Below are 20,795 nucleotides of genomic sequence, written 5' to 3'. Positions count from 1 at the left end.
TTACATTGGCCATCTTTGCTCACATGGACATAAGTAAGTCTATCTTCTTCTGCACTATTTAAAACTCAGATTCAAAATTCTTTAACATTGTGGAATTTTTATGTGTAGATGGAAAGAGTGCTTTTAAAAAATGTCATTTTTTAATTTATTTATTTGTTACATATTTTGATCAGGCTTGAGTAAAGGGTATGCCTATAAATACCCTTTCAAAATTTTAATTTAGGTGATTATGCAGCAAGTGTCCAGAAATCATTACAAACTGTTGGATATTCTGATACTCAGAAACTTTAGTCTTGACATATTCCATGGTGATCATTATCTCTCTTCATTTCAGGGGAATTTGCCACTCAGACTTGCTTCCAGGGTCGATTTGGAGAGGAGATTGGCAGTAGTGGGTTTGGAGGTCACATTTTAATTCATGCACCTGAGAGGAACAAAAACCTTGCTATCGCCAGGATAGAGAATGTTGAGGTGACATTTGCTGGACAGGAATTCAGACTAGACAGATACCCAATATACTTTCGTTTGAACGGTGACATGTCCAGCTCATATATACGCGGCTGTGCGATCCATCACACCTTCAATCGCGCTGTAAATTTACATGGAGTCCACAACACTCTTGTTGAGCAGACTGTAGTATACAACATCAGTGGAGGAGCCTTCTTCTTAGAAGATGGTATAGAGACTGGAAATACATTCCAATACAACTTAGCTTTATTTGTACGCTCTAGTACCAGTCTGTTGAATGATGACATCACACCTGCCTCATTCTGGGTTACAAACCCCAATAATACAATTCAGCATAATGCTGTTGCTGGTGGTACACACTTTGGATATTGGTACCGAATGCATGAACACCCTGATGGACCCTCCTTTGATCCCAATATTTGTCCTCGCAATGTTCCACTTGGACGTTTTTACAACAACTCTGCTCACTCCTGTGGCTGGTATGGTCTGTGGATGTACCAGGAATACCATCCAGCTGCTGGTGGTTCTTGTACATGTGGTGAACCACAACAAGTCAATTTTGAGGCATTAACTTCATGGAATAATATGAAGGGTGCAGAAGTTGTTAATGGAGGTGCATTGACTTTTAGCAATTGTATATTTGTGAATAATGATAAGGCTGGTTATGAAGGGAAGAGGGTCGACAATGTTCCACAGTATCCAAATGAAGGGGCTATGGTTAGTAACACTCTGATTGTAGGATCTACCACCCGTCTGGATTCGTCTCAAGGTCCCTCAACTGGTATAGTTTTGCCATATGGTAATGGATTCTTGGTGAAGAATGTTTGCTTTGTCAACTACATTAATCCTGGTTTTGTGGCTATTGCTTTCACTCGTGTTCAAGGTACATGTTCATTATATTGTGGGGGTTACAATTATCACTTCAAGGGCATCCAGTTCATCAACACACCCAGAAAAGCTAGATTTGAATGGGAACATGAAGGTGTGCTGATCGATGAAGATGGAACTTTGACAGAAACATCTGCTGGGAGCAAAATCACACCAACAACTGGTACACTACCAACTTCATTCTGCTCTCCAGGATTTGCTGGTTTCAGTGAGGGAGTTAATGCCAGTATATGTAATGCTTCAATACGCTTCCATCGCCTTGCTATGAATAACATCATCCCCATGCAAGGAAAAAAGATGTTGCTCAGCAACAGCTATGGAACAAGTGCCATACCAGATAATTGGAGAATGTGGGTTGGGACTGTGATTGATGGAGAGACATACAGAATGGCATTTGAGAATGCAGTGAAGATCAGGAATATCAGTTTCTCAGCAGTTTTCTTTCAGTTTGAGGTAAACATTTTTGGTGTTTGTTTCAGGGCTTAACATAAAGAGCTACTTTTCCATTTGGATGATTGGAATAAATTGCATATGTTTAAAAATTACCATTCATTTGACCAAACTGGAGCAATACAGGTGCAACATTATTGAGTTATTTTACTTATTGATCATTTCCAACTCCTGATAGTGCTCAAAATTTGAATGTGGGCAAATGTAGCTTAAATAAATTGTCTTTGTAAAGGTTAATGCAGGGTTCATAGTTAAAATGAAATTATGCAGTAATACATTTCAGCTGCTAATGAATTGTTGGAATTCATTGTAAATTAATTATACAACTCAAAGAAAATTGTGTACCATAGTAAAAAAAAAAGTTTTTCTTGCCAGACACGTGTTATTATTACAATGATGTTAATATTAGGGTACATCATGCAGTGGGACTAGTCGCAAGTGAGACATTGCATTATGTTGGGACCATTGTTTTACTTGTATTAGCAGATGATAATACGAATTTGATCAATGTTCTTATGTTTTTATGAACTTCTGAATCCTTTATCTTTCCTTAGCCCTCGGATTATGTTGTATTTGAGCTACAAATGGCCCAGTTTCCAGACAGATTAAGCATTGATGGTTCAAACTACATCCAACCAACAATTGGAGGTCTGATTCCTGCCAATGCTACTTCAGGAGAGTGGGAATGGGACAATGTCAACAATCTGGTTAGAATAGTTGGTAAATATCATGTGCCATCAAACTTGAATGTTAATTTGACATCAGTATGTCTTATTCATAAATCAGATATTTTTACCTTTTGTGTATAATACTAATGTATTTCTCTTTTTAATTTCCAACTGGCATTGTTACCTTCTACAACATAATTACATACAAGAGATAATAGTTTTGTTCCAGGAATGCAGTGGCTTAGGGTTTAGTATACAAGACTTGGGAACCCCCAGGACCAGAAATATGTGGTTTGAATCCTACCATTGGATCAGCCAGGGTCAGATACTCTGAGGCGACCTTAAGAAATGCAAATTACTACAGTTACATTTACATTAACTGAAATAATCTTCTAGACTGTTGTTTTGCTGTAAAACATCAGATTGAACCCAACCTAAGAGTCAGTTCATAATGAAAGGTTAAATGTTGGTCTTTGCTTACTTGTGACTGAAAAGTAGGTTGGCAGATTTCCAAAATTGGGTCAGAAGTTTCTGCTTCAGATCAGGAGGATTTGTATTGATCCAATTTTTAACATGCGAATAAACAAATATGACAACTATTGTGTAAATTACCCTTTTCTATATTAATATAATTTATGTACATCATCTCATAACACCAGTCATTTCACAATAACTTGTTGCCTTTCATACTGTCCCTATTATGTAGAACAAGCATTTTAGTTTTTCTTAGCAAATCATTGCCTGGATTATATTTGTGTCAGCCCTCATTGTTGTTGATCTTTAGACATAAACCACATCTTGGGAGGAAATCTTTACAAGCCAGGAGGTTCACATGTATAACAGAAACAGTTGATACATCCATGTCAGATTATAATATCAAGACTCCAGTTACATAGTGAAAGGGTCCCAAGTTTCATAGTTGTCAGCATGTCAAAATGGGTCCAAAATTTCATGATGCTGCTACTTGTGGCATAACAAATGCCTAATAGTTGTGTGTCTGCTGACTTTGAAAAGTGATATTAGATTTGCCACTTGCAAGTTGATGAGCTTATTTGAAATGGAATATATGTTAGGGTTTTTTATTACTATTTTAGCATTTTATCAGTCATGCTTTCATCACTGAACAAAACCTTCATTATTTTAGATGAAAATTATCTCAGTGACTTCTTTTAAGGACATTGATTACTTTCCTCTTTGTAAGGTTGATTATGCGTTCCAGTTTGCCTCTAAAGTGATATTTGGATAGTATCACAATGTTCAGTTGTTTATTTTGGAATGCAACTAAATTTGGTTTGGCTGTACATTAATTAATATGAAAACTTGCTGAACAAAAAGATTGGATCCCATCATCATAATGTCATTCATGAGGTTTTACTGGCACTAGGACAAAAATGCCATTTAAAAGGCTGTCTACCGCACATACCATTTTTTAGTTTAAGTCTACTTTTAACAAAATTTAATTAAAAAACCCAAACAGGGTATTTTTATTTGTTCTATCAACACATTAGAGAAACCAACCTGAACCAGTCTACTGAGGGCCAGAAATGTTCCACCATTTCATGCAATAATGTGTGGCAGACCCATTGTTCAAGAATAATTGACACTTGCACACAACAAGCTGGTAACTTTATTGCTGAAATATGGGTAGTTCAAGCTAAATGTGGCATGTCTTTTGAGGTGTTTTAAGTAATAAAGGAGTAAAGAGTAGTCATGATGTCTTCTGAGCCTTTGATGAAAATCTATGGACCATTTCCAGAATGGAGATGTGATGAAGACCAACCATAATAAAAAAAAATTGCGGACACACTTGAGTAAGTATTTTGATTTTTGTCATGTTTAATTGTTATTGTATTATATTGTTCAATTATGTTTAATTGTTATTGTACTGTTCAGTATTGTTTAATTGTTATTGTATTGTTAAATATTGTTTAACTGTTAGTGTACTGTTCAATATTGTTATTATATTGCTCAATATTGTTTAATTTTTATTGTATTGTTCAATATTGTTTAATTGTTATTGTATTCAATGTTTTAATAGGAATATTTAAAGGCAGGTTTTGCATTTTTTGTTCAATTCATGGCAGACTGGCAAAACATGTGCTGTCTCCAATGCTAGGAGACCAGTGAGAAATATTACAAGTTCAACAGTGCCTGGATATCTGAGTTTTAAGCATATGCAGACAAGTAACATTTATCATGAGTTTACAATGTGTACTTCAAATGTTTGCTTCTTTTGTATTTCATGCACATAAATTCAGTTCAATCCCATGATAAAATATGTAATTTACAGTATATTAACCCTTTACCTCATAGAGCTTAGTGACAAAGTGCAGCACGCTATAAATAGAACACCTGTTACCTAGCAGACCGCATCCACATAGGCATGCCTGTGAATTGTTAAGCAATGTAGTGGTGTTACGTTTAACAGCAGTTTTAACCATTTTACGTTTTAGGCAGACATTTATTATATGTGGAAAAATTGAAGAGTAAAGTCCGATTGTTATAGCTGTGTAATTATTTTTCACAGAAGAATATTTTATGTGCTTTAAAATCGAGAGAGAACTCGTTCACCGTCATGTCAGTGAGGCCGCGTGACCGACCATAGCTGCCATTTCCCATACTCGAAATTTACACGTTTTTCGTCTGCGTCTACATCACTAAGTCATCTGAATTTGATAATCAATAAAAAACTAATTGCTATTTGCATAAATATCATAGCCTTTACCAAGGTTATTGAATCTTTCGTGTTTGTGATTCTACTCATGAAAACTTCGTAAGTACTGAATGAAATCCTGCCTGTGAACTGTTAAGCAATTTAGTGTATGTTACATTTAACAACAATTTTAACCATTTTACGTTTTTGGTACACATATATTATATGTGGAAAAATTTAAGAGTAATGTCCGATTGTTATAGCTGTGTAATTATTTTCCACAGAAGAATTTTTTTATGTGCTTCAAAATCTTGAGAGAACTCGTTCACCGTCATGTCCGTGAGGCCGCGTGACCAACCGTTGCTGCTATTTCCGATCCTCGAAATTTACAAGGTTTTCGTGTGCGTCTATATCACTAAGTCATCTGAATTTGATAATTTATAAAACCTAATTGCTGCCTACATCAATATCAGAGACTTTACCTAATTTATTGAATCTTTCGTGGTTGTTATTCTAATCGTGAAAACTTCGTACGTACTGAATGAAATCCGCAGCTGCCATTTTGGAGAGTGGAGATTACAACCCAGTTACTTTAAATAGCAGATATCGACCAGTGCATGAATAGCGACCACGTGATCTGACGTAATTGTCATTCGCAGAAATGAATGTAGTATGTAATAGGGGGGTTTTCCCCGAAGGTGGCACTACGAAAACTAGCTCAAAATGGCTGATGTTTACCGCAGGCGTCAAAAGGCGCTTCTATGCGAATCTTGTAGAGGCGTCAAAAGGCGCTTCCATGCGAATGGAGTAGAGGCGTCCAAAGACGCTTGTATGAGGTAAAGGGTTAAAAGATAATTAATTCTAAAGTTGCGATAAATTATTCATAAAAGCATATGTATATCATGTATTTTTTTCATTTGTTTTAAGTAAAAATCAATCTTTATTTATAGTGGTGAAACCTGCAAACAGATTTTTAGATCTGAGCCATACAAATATAGAAGTTATTTAGGCTGAGACTCAAGAATACATCTCAAGTCCAAGTCAGGAATTTCCTCCACTGAGTGAATTTTAATAACTTTGAGGACTATTGGAGAGTAGTCAACAACCTTACAAACCCAGCAACAGGAAACTGAAGATAGATGTTCTTTGCAGGCTAAGCATAGCTGTCCTATAATTGCAACATTCTAATGCTGATATGAGAGAGGACATTATCCATTCTTCGCAAAATATAAAATGATTCAAGGGGAAAGTCTGGACCAGAGAACTGTTGAGAGTCTTTTAAGTGTGAAGCTTAATAATTTCAGTGAATGTCATCAGTGGCCACCAGACAGTAACCTTGTGAAGGACATTTGAAATGCTATTGTATGCCATACAAAAATATTTGCAGTCATCTATAAGATAAAAAACTCTTCCTTTTTAAATAATTGACAATTTTAATTGTAATAGAAGAATATAATCCATTTTTTGTTCAAAACCTGCTGTTTTAGTTTACTATGAAGAGAATACATATTGCAAAAAATGCACTTATTTTGTTCTTAATCCCTTTGAAGAATCTAAAATATATGCTGATAAAAAATCTACTGGAGGTTCAGAAGCCAGTCTGCTGATCAAACTTTGTAAATCTACTGGTTTTGAGATCCTGGTTCTGTCACATGCATGCATTATTCAGGTAGTTAAATCATATGAAAGCTCTAGCTTCTGCCTTTCTATGATGTATAACAATAGTAACACTGGTAAAGGTGAGCTATAAAAATGTACTAGCATATAAGTGAGGTCACCATGTACTGAGGTAATTTTAATACCAAAGCTATGTTCTTTATCACATCGGGAGCCATGAGCATACCTTTGTTGTTTTATGCAGAACTGCACTTTAATGAGGTGCTTTATAGTGAGGGCTTACTGTATATTATCAGTCAGTACAATTTAAGATGAATCTTGATTGTCTTCTTCAAATGTTACCCTCATCCTATTACCTGAGGTGTACAACCACAACCTTGCAAATCTAGCCCTCCGAAACTATTTTTTAGCAATGAACAAGCTTAACATCATCTGCCCACATAAATGGGAGTCAAACAGGAATGATCTCCGAGGATAGTAGGATTGGCACTGATTGCTACTGCTAATACTTGTGCTATCAAGCATGATCTTTTAAAGACCTCACAAACATGTCTTCATTTGGTGCTATTTTCAATCTGGGAGCAAGTCTGAGGAGGTTTCTCACAAAGGGCAGTATGTGCCATCTATATTATATTTCATTAATAATAATAATATTAATAATAACAACAACAACAATAATAATAATAATAATAACAATAATAATAATAATGACCTTATTTAAAGAGGGTAACACAATTAGCTAAGAACTAATCTACCTTGAGGCCCTCATACAAAGGAATTTATTTATTTTAGCTGCATCTCTGAAGCCACTGGATATATTGGGTTTGGAAAAGGAAATAGAGTGGGCATTTCTAATCTCATCTGGAATACAATTCCAGAGCAAAGTTCCAGAGTTTTGGAAGATCTTTTTAAATAATTCCTTATTTGGTTTGGGAATTTTATACTGTTTGGAAGACATGGCTGACAGGTGGGGAGTATTGCCAGATAGCCTATACTGGAATAGTGATTGTAAATATTCAGGAGCACTATTATGGAATATCCTGTACATAAATTTGGCTTTTCTCAAACAGATTCAGTCTTTAATAGATAATATTTTTAACTTACCAGCTAAATTTTCCTTGCTTTCTTTCTGGATTGATATTAGCCCAAATGCTCTTTTTTGAAGATGTGCCAGCTTTGCTATATTTTTATCATTTGAATTGCCCCATACTGTATTACAGTAGTCTAAATAGGGTTGTATGTAACTGTTATAAAATAGTTTTCTGTGCCTTTCAGGGAGAAAATGTCTTATCCTACTGAAAAGCCATAAATTTGAATTGACTTTTTTACTGATATGTTTGATATGTTCAGTCCATGATAGGTTATTATCTACCAGAACACCAAGTAGTCTATCATAACAGACCATTTGCAAATTTTATCATTCAGATAATGTGCACTTTAACATATCAGTTCTGTCAATAATTGTCTGATATCACATACCAGAATGGTCATGCATGTAATTCTTATATACATGTATATTCATCATTGGCATTCTCTTAACATTAACTTTATATCTATGCTTGAATCATTTAACTTTGCTCTCTGTTTACTGGTTACCTACATTAGCGTATCAATTCTGTCAATCATTGTTTAATATTACATACCAAAATGGTCATGCATATAATTCTTATACATGTTTTTGTTGGTCATTAGTGTTCTCTTTATATTAAGTTTATATCTGTGCTTGAATCATTTAACCTGTATAGGCTATCACTTTGCTCTCTGTTTACTGGTGTCAGTGCAATGGGCAGGACTAAATGCTCTGAGTTCAATGCTTTAAGCTGCTAAGGATTATCCATGCTACCTGCTATTGGGTCTCCTCTACGCAGCAGCAGACCTCATCATCATAAGATTCCAGTTTACGTGGTCTTCCCTCTCCAGGGCAAGCAACCTCTACTGCAGGTGTTCCATCTAAAATCTTAACCCAGAATTGTTGAACCAGCTTGTCTGGGTCAAATCAAACAAACCTTCAGGGGCAAATGTTTCTCGGAACAGCTGGTGGACATAATAACTTAGATGTGAAGACAAACCAATCTAGATGCATACAAGGGAAAGTGGGGAGTGTTCTTCCAGTGGTTTGATGTTGGGGCACATCATGTTACTTAAACCCTTGATTACTTTTAGCTTTTCTATTACTAAAACTAGGTGGGAAATGCTAGATTTGTGAGGTCATATTTCATGATCAGGTAAGTTGTATCAAAGAAACATTTCTACATGTACTTAAATAATTGGTATCACTGAATTTTGTATTCACTATGCCTATTGCAGTGTCAGGAACCAAGAGGGTGCAGAAGGAATGCAACATTTATTCTATAGACCAAGAGTTCCCCTATTTCACTGCCTTCAAGTGCTTCTATGAAGACTGTGTTCCCCCACAGTACCTCAACACTGTACCCCCTGTGGACTCCAGGTCAGCTGTTTTTGTTTATTGGTCTAAAGCGATTTGGATTGTGGGACAGTTCAGTGATAATACTACCTACTATACCATTGGTGATGAATCTGTTTCAAATGTAGGCATGCCACCGGCTTATGCTTATGTAGTCATCCCTGAAGGTAAGTTAGTACACCAGCACGCATCCCTTACTTTGTCATTCCCAAAATGAACTCATTGTTACACAGTATATATTTTTAATTCTTTTTATTTTAAATAAACCACAGCAGCATTTTATCATTGAGAGTCATTCTTCACAAAGGTTGCAACACTGCTTTTGTGTTCATTCTGATGTTTGAAAATTGTAAGAAATACATGCGTTTATATTTCATTTAAGCACTTTTGGGTATTTGTGTCCATGTAATAACATCCAACCCAGTTAACACGTTGCAGATGAATGTATAGTTAGAAATTGTCAGGTGTCCATCTTAAGTCTCATTCAGCATACTTTGGAGTGTTTTCAGTTAAAAAAGGAGACACTAATTGATGATAATACAAAAAACAGTTTTTTGATATAGAAGACCTTAAATTTTTATTGGTAATAAACTCATCAGAGATAGTTACCTGTTTAATATACATCCTGACATTATATATATAAACTTATTGTATGATGTGCTTTTTGTTGTCATTTATCAGGTAAATGGGTTGTTGTTGATGTAGAAGACCTGAAGTTTAGCACGCTGGAGGTGAAAGGGAAGATGGAGCTGGATTACTACCCAGATTCAAATGGAAGCTACTACAACTTTAGAATAGAAGCAACTTACATAATCATTCAGGTACCAGAATTTCTTTAGGAGATTTGTGTCTCAGCAATTAGTTCAACCAGAAGGATATGGACTTTGATTCTATTACTGTTTTATCAGGCCATATTGGCTACTATTGTATGGCCCTGGAGAAGGTTGTTTACTCCAATTGTCTTAACACTGGATAGCCTTCATATTTTATTGTGCCATAAAAATCAAACAAATAGACAAAAATAACTTAACCCCAGAACCAGAATTTCTTCATGGTAGTACTTTTTAAGTGTGAAACTTGACATTATTGTTGATATTTAAAATCATTCATTGCTTATGGCCCCCACCCAACCCATTTTTGCCACTAAAGAATCATTTTTTGTTGGGTCTTTAAATTTGTTGTTGGTCACAACCATAATTTTGTTATCAAATGCAAAATAATCAAATAACAATACTTATTTACATCATGTATGTTCAAGACTTAAGAGTTTTTGTTCTACCATCAGACTGTATCTATTGAGGCAGTCCTGTGATATCATGACTTTTGCATCCCATCATAGATTTTGTTTCCCCTTAATGACAATGAAGGAAATTATGGCTTGAAATAAAATTTAGTATGGGCCTTTGCATTAAGAAAACCTAGCTCAGGTTTGACTCTGATGAAAATGTATGGAATAATGGCCCCTATTGGACTTCAAACTTTTTTGCTCAATTTTGAAGTTTGCTTTTTTTTAAGGACTTCATTAATTGAAATCAAATTTGATAAGAGGCTACATTAAGGAAGCCTCTGTCATGTTTCATTTGAAAGGTTATTGTCAGAATTTTACTGAGGTGAGCCCCAGTGTAAGTTTAAACTTTGCCTTTCAGTTTTGTTTCCACTCAATGACTTTTGGAGGACTTTAATGGAGTGAAATTAAATTTTGTATTAGGCTTTTCATTAAGAAGACTTAAGTCATATTGCTTTTGCACTATTTTATAGGACAACTCTGAGTTATCTCCCCATTAGACTTATAAGTTTTGTTTTTAATTTCTGCGTGATAACTTTTGAAAGACCAAATTGAATGAATTTTGTGCAATTTTTTTACATGTATATAAAGAATTGCTTTATAGTAATATAGGCATATTGTAAGGTAGTGTTGATGAAAAAAAAACAAAGGAATGAAGAGAATGAGAAAATTAACTAGGAGAAAATATGAATTTGAAACTGAAATAGATACAAAGTCACTTGTGTTAATAGGTAACATTGGTGGAGTTATGGCCTTTCAAGCTGAGATAAACAAAATGATACTTGCATTAAGTGGTAGCATTGACAGTTAGCACTGAAATAAATGCAAACAATGCCATTATTAAAAACTGAATTGCACACAGAAATGGTTGCAGAAAGTATTGCTGTGGGAATTGGAGTGAGTCAATTCAGAAAATAAATCAATAAAAATAAAAATTCGTTTCAGGAGAAATACATTATGCCTGAAATCCTAATAATGCATAATTATCAAATTGTACTGAATCAGGACCCTTTCTATCAGGATGATACTGAAGTCTGTATTGAACTAATTAGCCATAGAGAACCTGTTGTTAAAAGTTTGAAGTCTGAAACTTGCCCGTCTGTGCTATATATATATTATAGAGATATATCATTTCTAACTATTTTTAGGGTGTTATATTCATCCATTTGTCATTTTGCATCTGCTGTCCTCTGTTCAGTGCTGGAATGTAATTACTGCTCTTGATCAGGCTCAGTTGAGTTCTGAAGTAAAGAGATTAAACATTATTGGAATATGATTATGAATTATTAAACTACAGTATCACAATTAACTTCTTTGAAACTCAGAAATTGTGAGTGATGATTCCTGCACAAATTATTGCTAAAAGTTCTATAGGTACAACCTTGGTTTCAGATCTTAAATAGAACGCAGGAGAAATGGGAAATCGTTGTCCTTTTGTTATATATTAAGCAACAATAAGAGCCCATGTATCAGTACAGGTTTTGGGACTGGTTTACTGAACTACAAGAAGACAAGTTGATTTCACAGAAAATTCAGTCCTTGTTTATACAACAATATATAATTTTGAAGGTCTTTTGTCACAATTTTAATCAGTCCTTTTGTAAATATCTGTAAATAATGGAATTTGCAACCAAATCGTCTTAAGGAAATTAGGTTAGTTGAAAAATCTTGTTTGAGATTTTATTGGCACACATAAATTCAGGGTTAAACTTTTTTTGTTACAAGATAAGATTCTAATATTTTGCATTTGTTGTTTTTTTCTTCTCCATACTGTGAAAGGAAATGTTTACTTTGTATAACATGCACATATTTTGTTTATAGAATTCTTTAGAATTAAAGGTTTGAAAGGAAACAAAATAATTTATGCTCATTATGTTGTTTCCACATAGCAACATAATGCATGTCAGCACAGTAAAGTTAGGATTTGTATTCTGTACATTGCATTGGCTTTAAATGCCAATTTATAGGAATATAGGCAGATTTGTTTCGTGTGAATCATTCTGTGGTCTTGTACATGATCGTCTTTTCTGATATATATGTTTTTGAGAGCTTTGAAAGAGAAACATTTTCAGATTTGGAAAATGCATGCTTTATAATCCAAAAAATACTTTAATTCCATTCATTAATGGTTATATATGAACCTTGACAAAATTAATTTCATCCTGGAAAAAACCGGAAAAGACCTGGAAATTTATATTTAGAAAAGTGTGGGAACCATGGATATTTCAAAATGGACAGAGTGGGTTATCTGTCTTGTATATTTAACTAAACCCACACCAATGAATTGGCCCCACATATTGGCTCATGAAGTTCGAACAGTCAGCAGAGTTGCATATGAGTGAAACTCTTTGCTAACTATCATTATCCATGCCGTGCAATGGAGATCCAAGTATACTTTTCCAGTTCTTATCAGAGATCTCTCACCCTAAAATACTTAAGTTGATCTGGAGGAATCTTTGCCCTGAGTACAAAGGTTACCCTTTCAGATTTTTTGGCCGCTTCATACAGATGTGGCTTCATGACTTCCGCTGGATATGCAGGAGGGAATATTTTTTCTTTTCAAAGTTATGTCTCAACAGATGGATTGTTTTCCAGTCAGGTTATCTAGAAGCTGTCTCACATACTATGGAGGACCAGAGATGGTCTCTCTGGGATAAGATGATTTATCTCCCTTCACCTCTTACCAATTCTTCTAAGATATTATGACTGGGTAATGTATTTATAGAAGAAACCAATTTTTCTTGCACAGTATGGTGATTTGAGAATACTTACCCATCATAATACACATACACACTCCCAGCCTCCACACAGTTACATCCACATAGAGAGAATGCATTACACTCCAGTTGTAACTGAAATAATCATCGGATTGGGTGCCAATCTCTATACAAGGGGAGATCATTCTGTTCACTCGCCACCTAGGTGGGCAGATAACTTTTTACTCTTTTTTTTATAGCTAAAAGTGTTATCTGGGAGGGCTGTATTTCCATGGAAGTAGTAGTTCTCCTTAAGTATTATGATTGGGTAAGTATTCTCCTTAAGTGTTATGATTGGGTAAGTATTCTCCTTAAGTGTTATGATTGGGTAAGTATTCTCCTTAAGTGTTATGATTGGGTAAGTATTCTCGAAGAAACCTATTTTACTAGAGAAAATTGGATTCTAATGCACATTAAGAAAAATAGTTTAAATGTGGATGCAGAAATATCTATAGTATTTGTTAACTTCAGTAGTACAAAAGTGTTTTGTTGCCATTATGGCAGGGAAGTATCCAGAGATGATACATAACCAGAGCCTGAGAGGACAATAATTTTATTTGAATAAGTGAATCATTTCATTTTCTTTTTTTGTGCAGCACCAACAACCAGTGCCAAAAGATTAAATTAGTTCAGCTTGATAAAACCATTGATAGTTCTCACACTATCATGCAAATATTGGAGAAATGTTCAGAGTAAAGAGAGGTGACAGTGCAAGCATTTAGAAAATTGGATGTCATTCATTGTTTCCTTCATTTTTTTTTTCTTTCCTATTTTGTAATTTTTAATTTTCATACAACGTGATCTCATTATACTATTGTGACCTAATTCCAACCACTATCAGTTGAATGAAACCTTTTCTTTTGTATGTCATTAAAATAATCAGAGATAAGTACCCAGTCACTTAACTATTATCTTCTGTACATTGCTTGATCCCGTAGCCAGTGCATGGTCATTGATGCTGGTTTAATATTTCCCATGACATAGTCATGTGATTGGCATGTCAAGATGAAGTCTACTAGTTAGTTTTATTTCAGTTGTTTCCACTACCAGGTCAGTAGGCATGTGCATTTTACTTTTGAAATTAGTAAAATCCTTTGGACTCATTCAGTAAAACAGACACACCAGTCGTAGAAAAGATATAAAATTATCCACTGCCAGCATTGCCCCTTGTTTACCAGCCTAAGACCAGCTGCTGAGTTTGTGGATTCGGATTGGGATTGCAGGATTTATCCCATGAAGGAAAAGAAAGATCCTAAGAAGAGAATGTAATGGCATAGTTCAGCATTGAATGAAAGATTTCCTTTTCTTGTATGGAATCATTGAATTGAATGGTAAGTCTTCCATATTACTAACGTCTGGTTTTGATCTACTTAGTAACAGGTCAGATGGGGTAGGGAATGTAGAATTGCATAAAATTCCTATGACACCATCACAATATATCGTTGTGTTTTGTTGTAATAGAAGCAGTAGTAGTATTAGTTTTTATTATTGTTTTAGATTTTGTTTTATATTTTCCAGAACTAATGTGATGAATTCATTTTCTTGAGTGAAAATTGCATGAATCACTCTTATATTTAGATAGTATACTTGTGGAAACAAATGTATTGTAAGTGAAAGAGATGTATAACTCAAGTGCTTGCTGCCATGCAAATTTCTTTTTATATATCTATCCAGATAAGAAAAGGAGCACACATTCAAAATTTAACTGCTTTGAACCTGTGTATAACAAAACCAAATTTGATTATTCCTTCCCATATATTTGAAATATTATTCAAAATAAGCAGCTAGTACTTAGTGTGTCTACAGCAGGTAAACAAAACACAAATTTTGAACAATATTTCAGCTGTCTGACATTGAAGCAATTAAACCATAACAAACATATTGGTTTATTGTTATATATGCAGAGGAATATACATTATATTGGCCATTCAGTCACTATTGTTTAAAGACATGTCACTGTCTTGATCCATGAAGAATTCATTTTTGGTAGTTTACCTACAAATTGGTTTTTTTTAAATAACAGTTGTTACATCCATTAATGAACTTGTTCTTACATTTATTTCAGATTATGAATGGTTGTTTTAAACCATGACCAGGATCAATAGTGCACTGAGGAACAAGCTGTTACAGAGGATGCTTAGTTACTTCATAACAAGCTGTTACAGAGGATGCTTAGTTACTTCATAACAAGCTGTTACAGAGAATGCTTAGTTACTTCATAACAAGCTGTTACAGAGGATGCTAAGTTACTTCATAACAAGCTGTTACAGAGAATGATTAATTACTTCATAACAAGCTGTTACAGAGGATGCTTAATTACTTTGTAACAAGCTGTTACAGAGGATGCTTAATTACTTCATAACAAGCTGTTACAGAGGATGCTTAGTTACTTCATAACCCTCAGCAGTTACAGAGGATGCTTAATTACTTCATAACAAGCTGTTACAGAGGATGCTTAATTACTTCATAACAAGCTGTTACGGAGGATGCTTAGTTACTTCATAACAAGCTGTTACAGAGGATGCTTAATTACTTATAACAAGCTGTCACAGAGGATGCTTAATTACTTTGTAACAAGCTGTTACAGAAGATGCTTAATTACTTCATAACCCTCAGCAGTTACAGAGGATGCTTTGTTACTTCATAACAAGCTGTTACAGAGGATGCTTAATTACTTCATAACAAGCTGTTACAGAGGATGCTTAATTACTTCATAACAAGCTGTTACAAAGGATGCTTAATTACTTCATAACAAGCTGTTACAGAGGATGCTTAGTTATTTCATAACAATCTGTTACAGAGGATGCTTAATTACTTCATAACCCTCAGCAGTTACAGAGGATGCTTAGTTACTTCATAACAAGCTGTTACAGAGGATGCTTAATTACTTCATAACAAGCTGCTACAGAGGATGCTTAATTACTTCATAACAAGCTGTTACAGAGGATGCTTAGTTACTTCATAACAAGCTGTTACGGAGGATGCTTAATTACTTCATAACAAGCTGCTACAGAGGATGCTTAATTACTTCATAACAAACTGTTACAGAGGATGCTTAGTTACTTCATAACAAGCTGTTACAGAGGATGCTTAGTTACTTCATAACCCTCAGCTGTTACAGAGGATGCTTAATTACTTCATAACAAGCTGTTACAGAGGATGCTTAGTTACTTCATAACAAGCTGTTACAGAGGATGCTTAATTACTTCATAACAAGCTGTTAAAGAGGATATTTAGTTACTTCATAACAAGCTGTTAAAGAGGATGCTTAGTTACTTCATAACAAGCTGTTACAGAGGATGCTTAGTTACTTCATAACAAGCTGTTACAGAGGATGCTTAGTTACTTCATAACAAGCTGTTAAAGTGGATGCTTAGTTACTTCTGCTTAGTATCAAGCTGTTACAGATTATGCTCAGTAACTTCATAACCCTCAGCAGAGCAGGACTTTCCCTTAAGGACTTTGACTTTAATGTGACAGTAAAGAGATATGGGATAGTGAAGGAAAGAAGGATATTTGTTATTTAAATTGAAAGACTGTAATGAGTTTTGTCATGACAACATTAAAAATTACGAAAATGTTAGAACTTTCTTTTATATTTCATTAATTGTTTGTAATTTTAGGATAACAATACAAGTTGAAAAACCTTTTAGAATGCTACTGCAAGCTTACTCGTATCCAGTTAAAAAAAAGTCCTTTTGAGATCAGCATTCTCACTGTTACCCTCCTCCTATCAGCTTTCAATGAATGAAAAGAAATAGCTTTCATGATTGTGTCCTTTTGAATAAGACCAGTCTTTTATAGATTCGATGAGACTTGCATTAAATTCTTTTCATCCAATTCAGGGTGGTTATTTTATTGGTGGCTGGCAGAATAATCCTCTTCAGGGTTCAGCAGAAATCACGCTTGTTGGTGAACACTCAACCCCAGAGTTCCCAACTGCAGATGGACCTCCTATTGGGAGTAAAGTCATAGGTGAGCTATCTTTTTTGCAAATAGAAATATCACTACAACATTCACAGCACCAACTTTGCTCTACATCAATGTTTTCTTAAAGCAGCAATCTGGTGCCATCACTCTGTGTAGGAATTAGAAATGTTGAGACTTTGAAAAATGAATGCTTCAAAATCATGAACAAAATATCCCATGCAGCAATGATTTTTTGTTCATGCAAAAGTTTATAATAATAAAGGCAGTATTTAAAACACTTTTTTCCCAGGCTTGTGGCTTATTTGGTCCAAGGTTGGATTACATTAAAAGAATTTGTTCCTGTGAGATTAATTACAGAAAAAAGATATTTGTAACTGAAAATTGTTTTTACGAGACTATATTAATCATTTTTCTCTAAGGTTACCTAGAATGTGTTTTTTAATGTTTATTTTACATGTATGGTTGGCATGTGAGGAGATGATTTCATGAGAATATCAATGTAAGAATTAAATTTTTATTTTTTGTGGGGTTAAAGGGTTTTAAAAATAAAATGTAAATATCTTGCATGATATTTATTTTTCCTTTCCGTTTACAGTAGGTAACATGGTCTCGTGTGTGTGTGTGTGTGTGTGTGTGTGTGTGTGTGTGTGTGTGTGTGTGTGTGTGTGTGTGTGTGTGTGTGTGTGTGTGTGTGTGTGTGTGTGTGTGTGTGTGTGTTTTGGCATGATTAAATATGAAAGTAAGTGTTTTTGCAGGTGTATTTGGACATTTTGACCTTCACGGCAAGAATGTCAGTCACACATGGACCAAGTTGAACACCACGGCAAATGTGGGAGACACTCAAATCAACGTACAGGATGCTGTGGACTGGAGGGTAGGAGACAGCATTGTGATTGCCTCCACAAGCTATAATGCCTGGGAGACTGAAATGTTCCAGATCTCATCCATATCGTCCACAACAATTACCCTTTCTGGAGCACTAAGCTACGAACATTTAGGTATGGATGAGTAAAAATATTTGATTTATTGATTCTAAAAAAATTGTATAAGCATTACAAAAGTTACTGTCTTTTAATTGTATGCAAAATGAAAGCAGATCAGACTAGCACTTTGAACCACTCTGTTGTCCTATGTGGTTAGAGCATCTGCCTTTTATGCAGAAAGTCATGGGTTCGAACACCAGCTGAGTCAAACCAAAGACTTAGTGCTCAGCATTAAAAGGTTAGTACTAGGACTGGTTGGCCTGGTGTTAGGATAATGTTACTGGGTAGGACATGATGCTACATGTTTGCAGCGTGATGCCCCAGTGCTAGGCATCACTATAACTGCCACACTGCAGACATAGTGATATGATTAAAATTGTTAAAGCTATGTCAAAAATATTAAAAAAACAGACTGGCACATTTCAATTTTAAGGTACTGGGTAATAAATATTTGGAAACAATTAGAACTGGGCACTGCAAAAAAATTTGTACAGCAGTATTTCTCAATGTATCATGATACGTACCACACTATACCACAGATAATATTAGGGACCCACCATTCATTGTTCTAGAAAAACAACCCAACGCTCTTTTGTTTAATTCCATCTGTCAATAACTGCATAAAATATCTTGCTCTGATTTATAGTTGTTGTTGTTGTTTTGTTATAGGGTTTAATGCCATTTTTCAGCACAAGATAGGCTATACATGGTGGCCAGTATAATTGGTGGAGGAAGAACCCTGGAAAACCCAGGGAAGAACCACCGACCCACGAGAAGCTACTGGCAGGCTTTCTCACGTACCAATGTTAGCCGAGTCTGAGACTCGAACTCACGCAGACAGAGGTGAGATGGCAGTGATCCGTAACGGTAAGCGCTTTAGACCACTTGGCCACAGGGGGCCCCTCTCTGATTTATAGCAAAATAACACCATAATATAGCCATAAAATTATTAGGAAAAAACTATTAATTATCTTGAGATTAAATAAAAGAAAATACTTAAGCTGAAAAGAAAATGACAGCTGCCTGCCCAAAATTAAATGGCCAGCACATTACTGTAGATGTGTTTTCTATGTGTATGTTAATTGTTGTAAAAGTTGCAATCTAAAAATTGAAACTAAAGTGGGATAATTAAGCTTATATACTAGCTGCTACTTTGAAAGACATACTGCTAGCATTAGAGATACAGTTGATAAAAATATTAAGTGTTTATTCTGAAGCCTACAATTCTCTAGCTACACTATTGATATAATAGGCAGGAAAACTTTGAGTGGGATGCCAACACCTGGGCAAGACATTTATCAGAGAGTGCCAGTAAACACTCAAGAAATGATAGAATATTTAGTGGACTTGAGAAATTATGTATAGTTCAGACAGATAACAATTATACTCCTGAAAATCATAGAGTGATTCAAATCTTCCAAAGGAGTACATATACTTAACACATTCACTTACGCTAATACATAACTAAAACATGACATATTTTGTTTTGATTTTCTTGGGGGGGGGAGGTGTTTTTGAATCAAAAATTTTTCTGAAAATCGAATTTTGCCCTAATCTGTTTCACAATTCATTTGGCCACCACATTGGCACATGTGACAGATGTCAAAGATATGGTTAAAGGTTCATAAATAGAATTATATATGTCATCATTAATTTGTGATAGATTCACCCATTTTGTAAACAAAAGTTATTTTTTAAAACTTTTTGTCTTGAATAATGAAAAGACACTGTCAATATCATTAAAGTTGTAACATGATTTCTCAAGAATTTCCATATGTTCCTTCCTGACAGAAACTGCAACGTACCAGTACAGTGAAAAAGTACCATGCTATGTACCACCAGAAAAAAATACTGCAGTAAATTGGTGTACTGGTAATACAGCACACCTCTAGTAACAGTTGATTTGGAAAGGGTAAACATAATTCTTGACTGTATATACAAGTTGTTTCTTCCAATTCCATAATCTATGTGAGAGATATAAGTGTACAGTTTGTCATTAAGGTATTCTGATTTTGAGGGGAAAAGATGTATTTTTCAGGAGATCATTACTCATGTTAGTTTACATTTAAAGAAAAAAATTACTGTACATCTGGAATTTTGTTCATTTGGATATTATAACAAAGTCAGATGCTGGAGGTATGGTTTCATTTTAGCTGTTTTTAATATAGGCAGGCTTGAGAATTCCAAGAAAAATATTCAACAGTGTATTGTGTAAAGTTAGAGAAAATTTGGAAGATATAATTGTAATGAATCTTGATAAGCCTGACTGTTGCAGTGTTATTATACGGTCATCCTTTTTTACCTTATAGGTTTCTCTGAAATGCTGCCATCTGGAAAGATCATCGAGATGAGAGCGGAAGTTGGCCTACTGACGAGGAATGTTAAAATCATTGGGAAGAGTTACAGCAATATGGATGCTGAATCATTTGGAGCCAGGATTATTGTATCAGGCAGAAGTGAAAATGGAGGTGGCGTTTTTACTGGTAAGTTTAGACTTTGATCACTAAACTGTACTTACCAGAGTATAACCGTCATCACAGTCAGCTCGATATCTGTATCCTTACATCGAAGGTATGAAAACCAGGCAAGCATCATAAGAGGCCAACGTGGTGGTGGCAAAGCATAGCCGCTTCCAGATATCCTAGCAAACATAAACATTGTTAAATCGAGTC

General features: G+C 34.9%; 1 protein-coding gene across 1 annotated transcript in view; it reads left to right on the top strand.

Annotated features, from left to right (window-relative positions):
* The window catches only part of LOC149793389 (fibrocystin-L-like), a 151,923-nt gene that overhangs the window by 100,951 nt on the left and 30,177 nt on the right, over nucleotides 1-20,795 (top strand). The window contains exons 35-41 of the mRNA XM_089968992.1: nucleotides 335-1,809; nucleotides 2,361-2,526; nucleotides 9,052-9,336; nucleotides 9,851-9,990; nucleotides 17,056-17,185; nucleotides 17,896-18,138; nucleotides 20,433-20,606. Coding sequence (XP_089825118.1) covers nucleotides 335-1,809; nucleotides 2,361-2,526; nucleotides 9,052-9,336; nucleotides 9,851-9,990; nucleotides 17,056-17,185; nucleotides 17,896-18,138; nucleotides 20,433-20,606 — 2,613 coding nt within the window. The remainder of the gene's footprint in view (nucleotides 1-334; nucleotides 1,810-2,360; nucleotides 2,527-9,051; nucleotides 9,337-9,850; nucleotides 9,991-17,055; nucleotides 17,186-17,895; nucleotides 18,139-20,432; nucleotides 20,607-20,795) is intronic.

This window comes from Sinohyriopsis cumingii, chromosome 8 (assembly GCF_028554795.1).
Source record: "Sinohyriopsis cumingii isolate HCF-2022 chromosome 8, ASM2855479v2, whole genome shotgun sequence".
In the NCBI taxonomy this organism is placed as follows: Eukaryota; Metazoa; Mollusca; class Bivalvia; order Unionida; family Unionidae; genus Sinohyriopsis; species Sinohyriopsis cumingii.
Note: the sequence above shows the minus strand (reverse complement) of the source record. Positions and strands in the feature narration are given on the sequence as shown.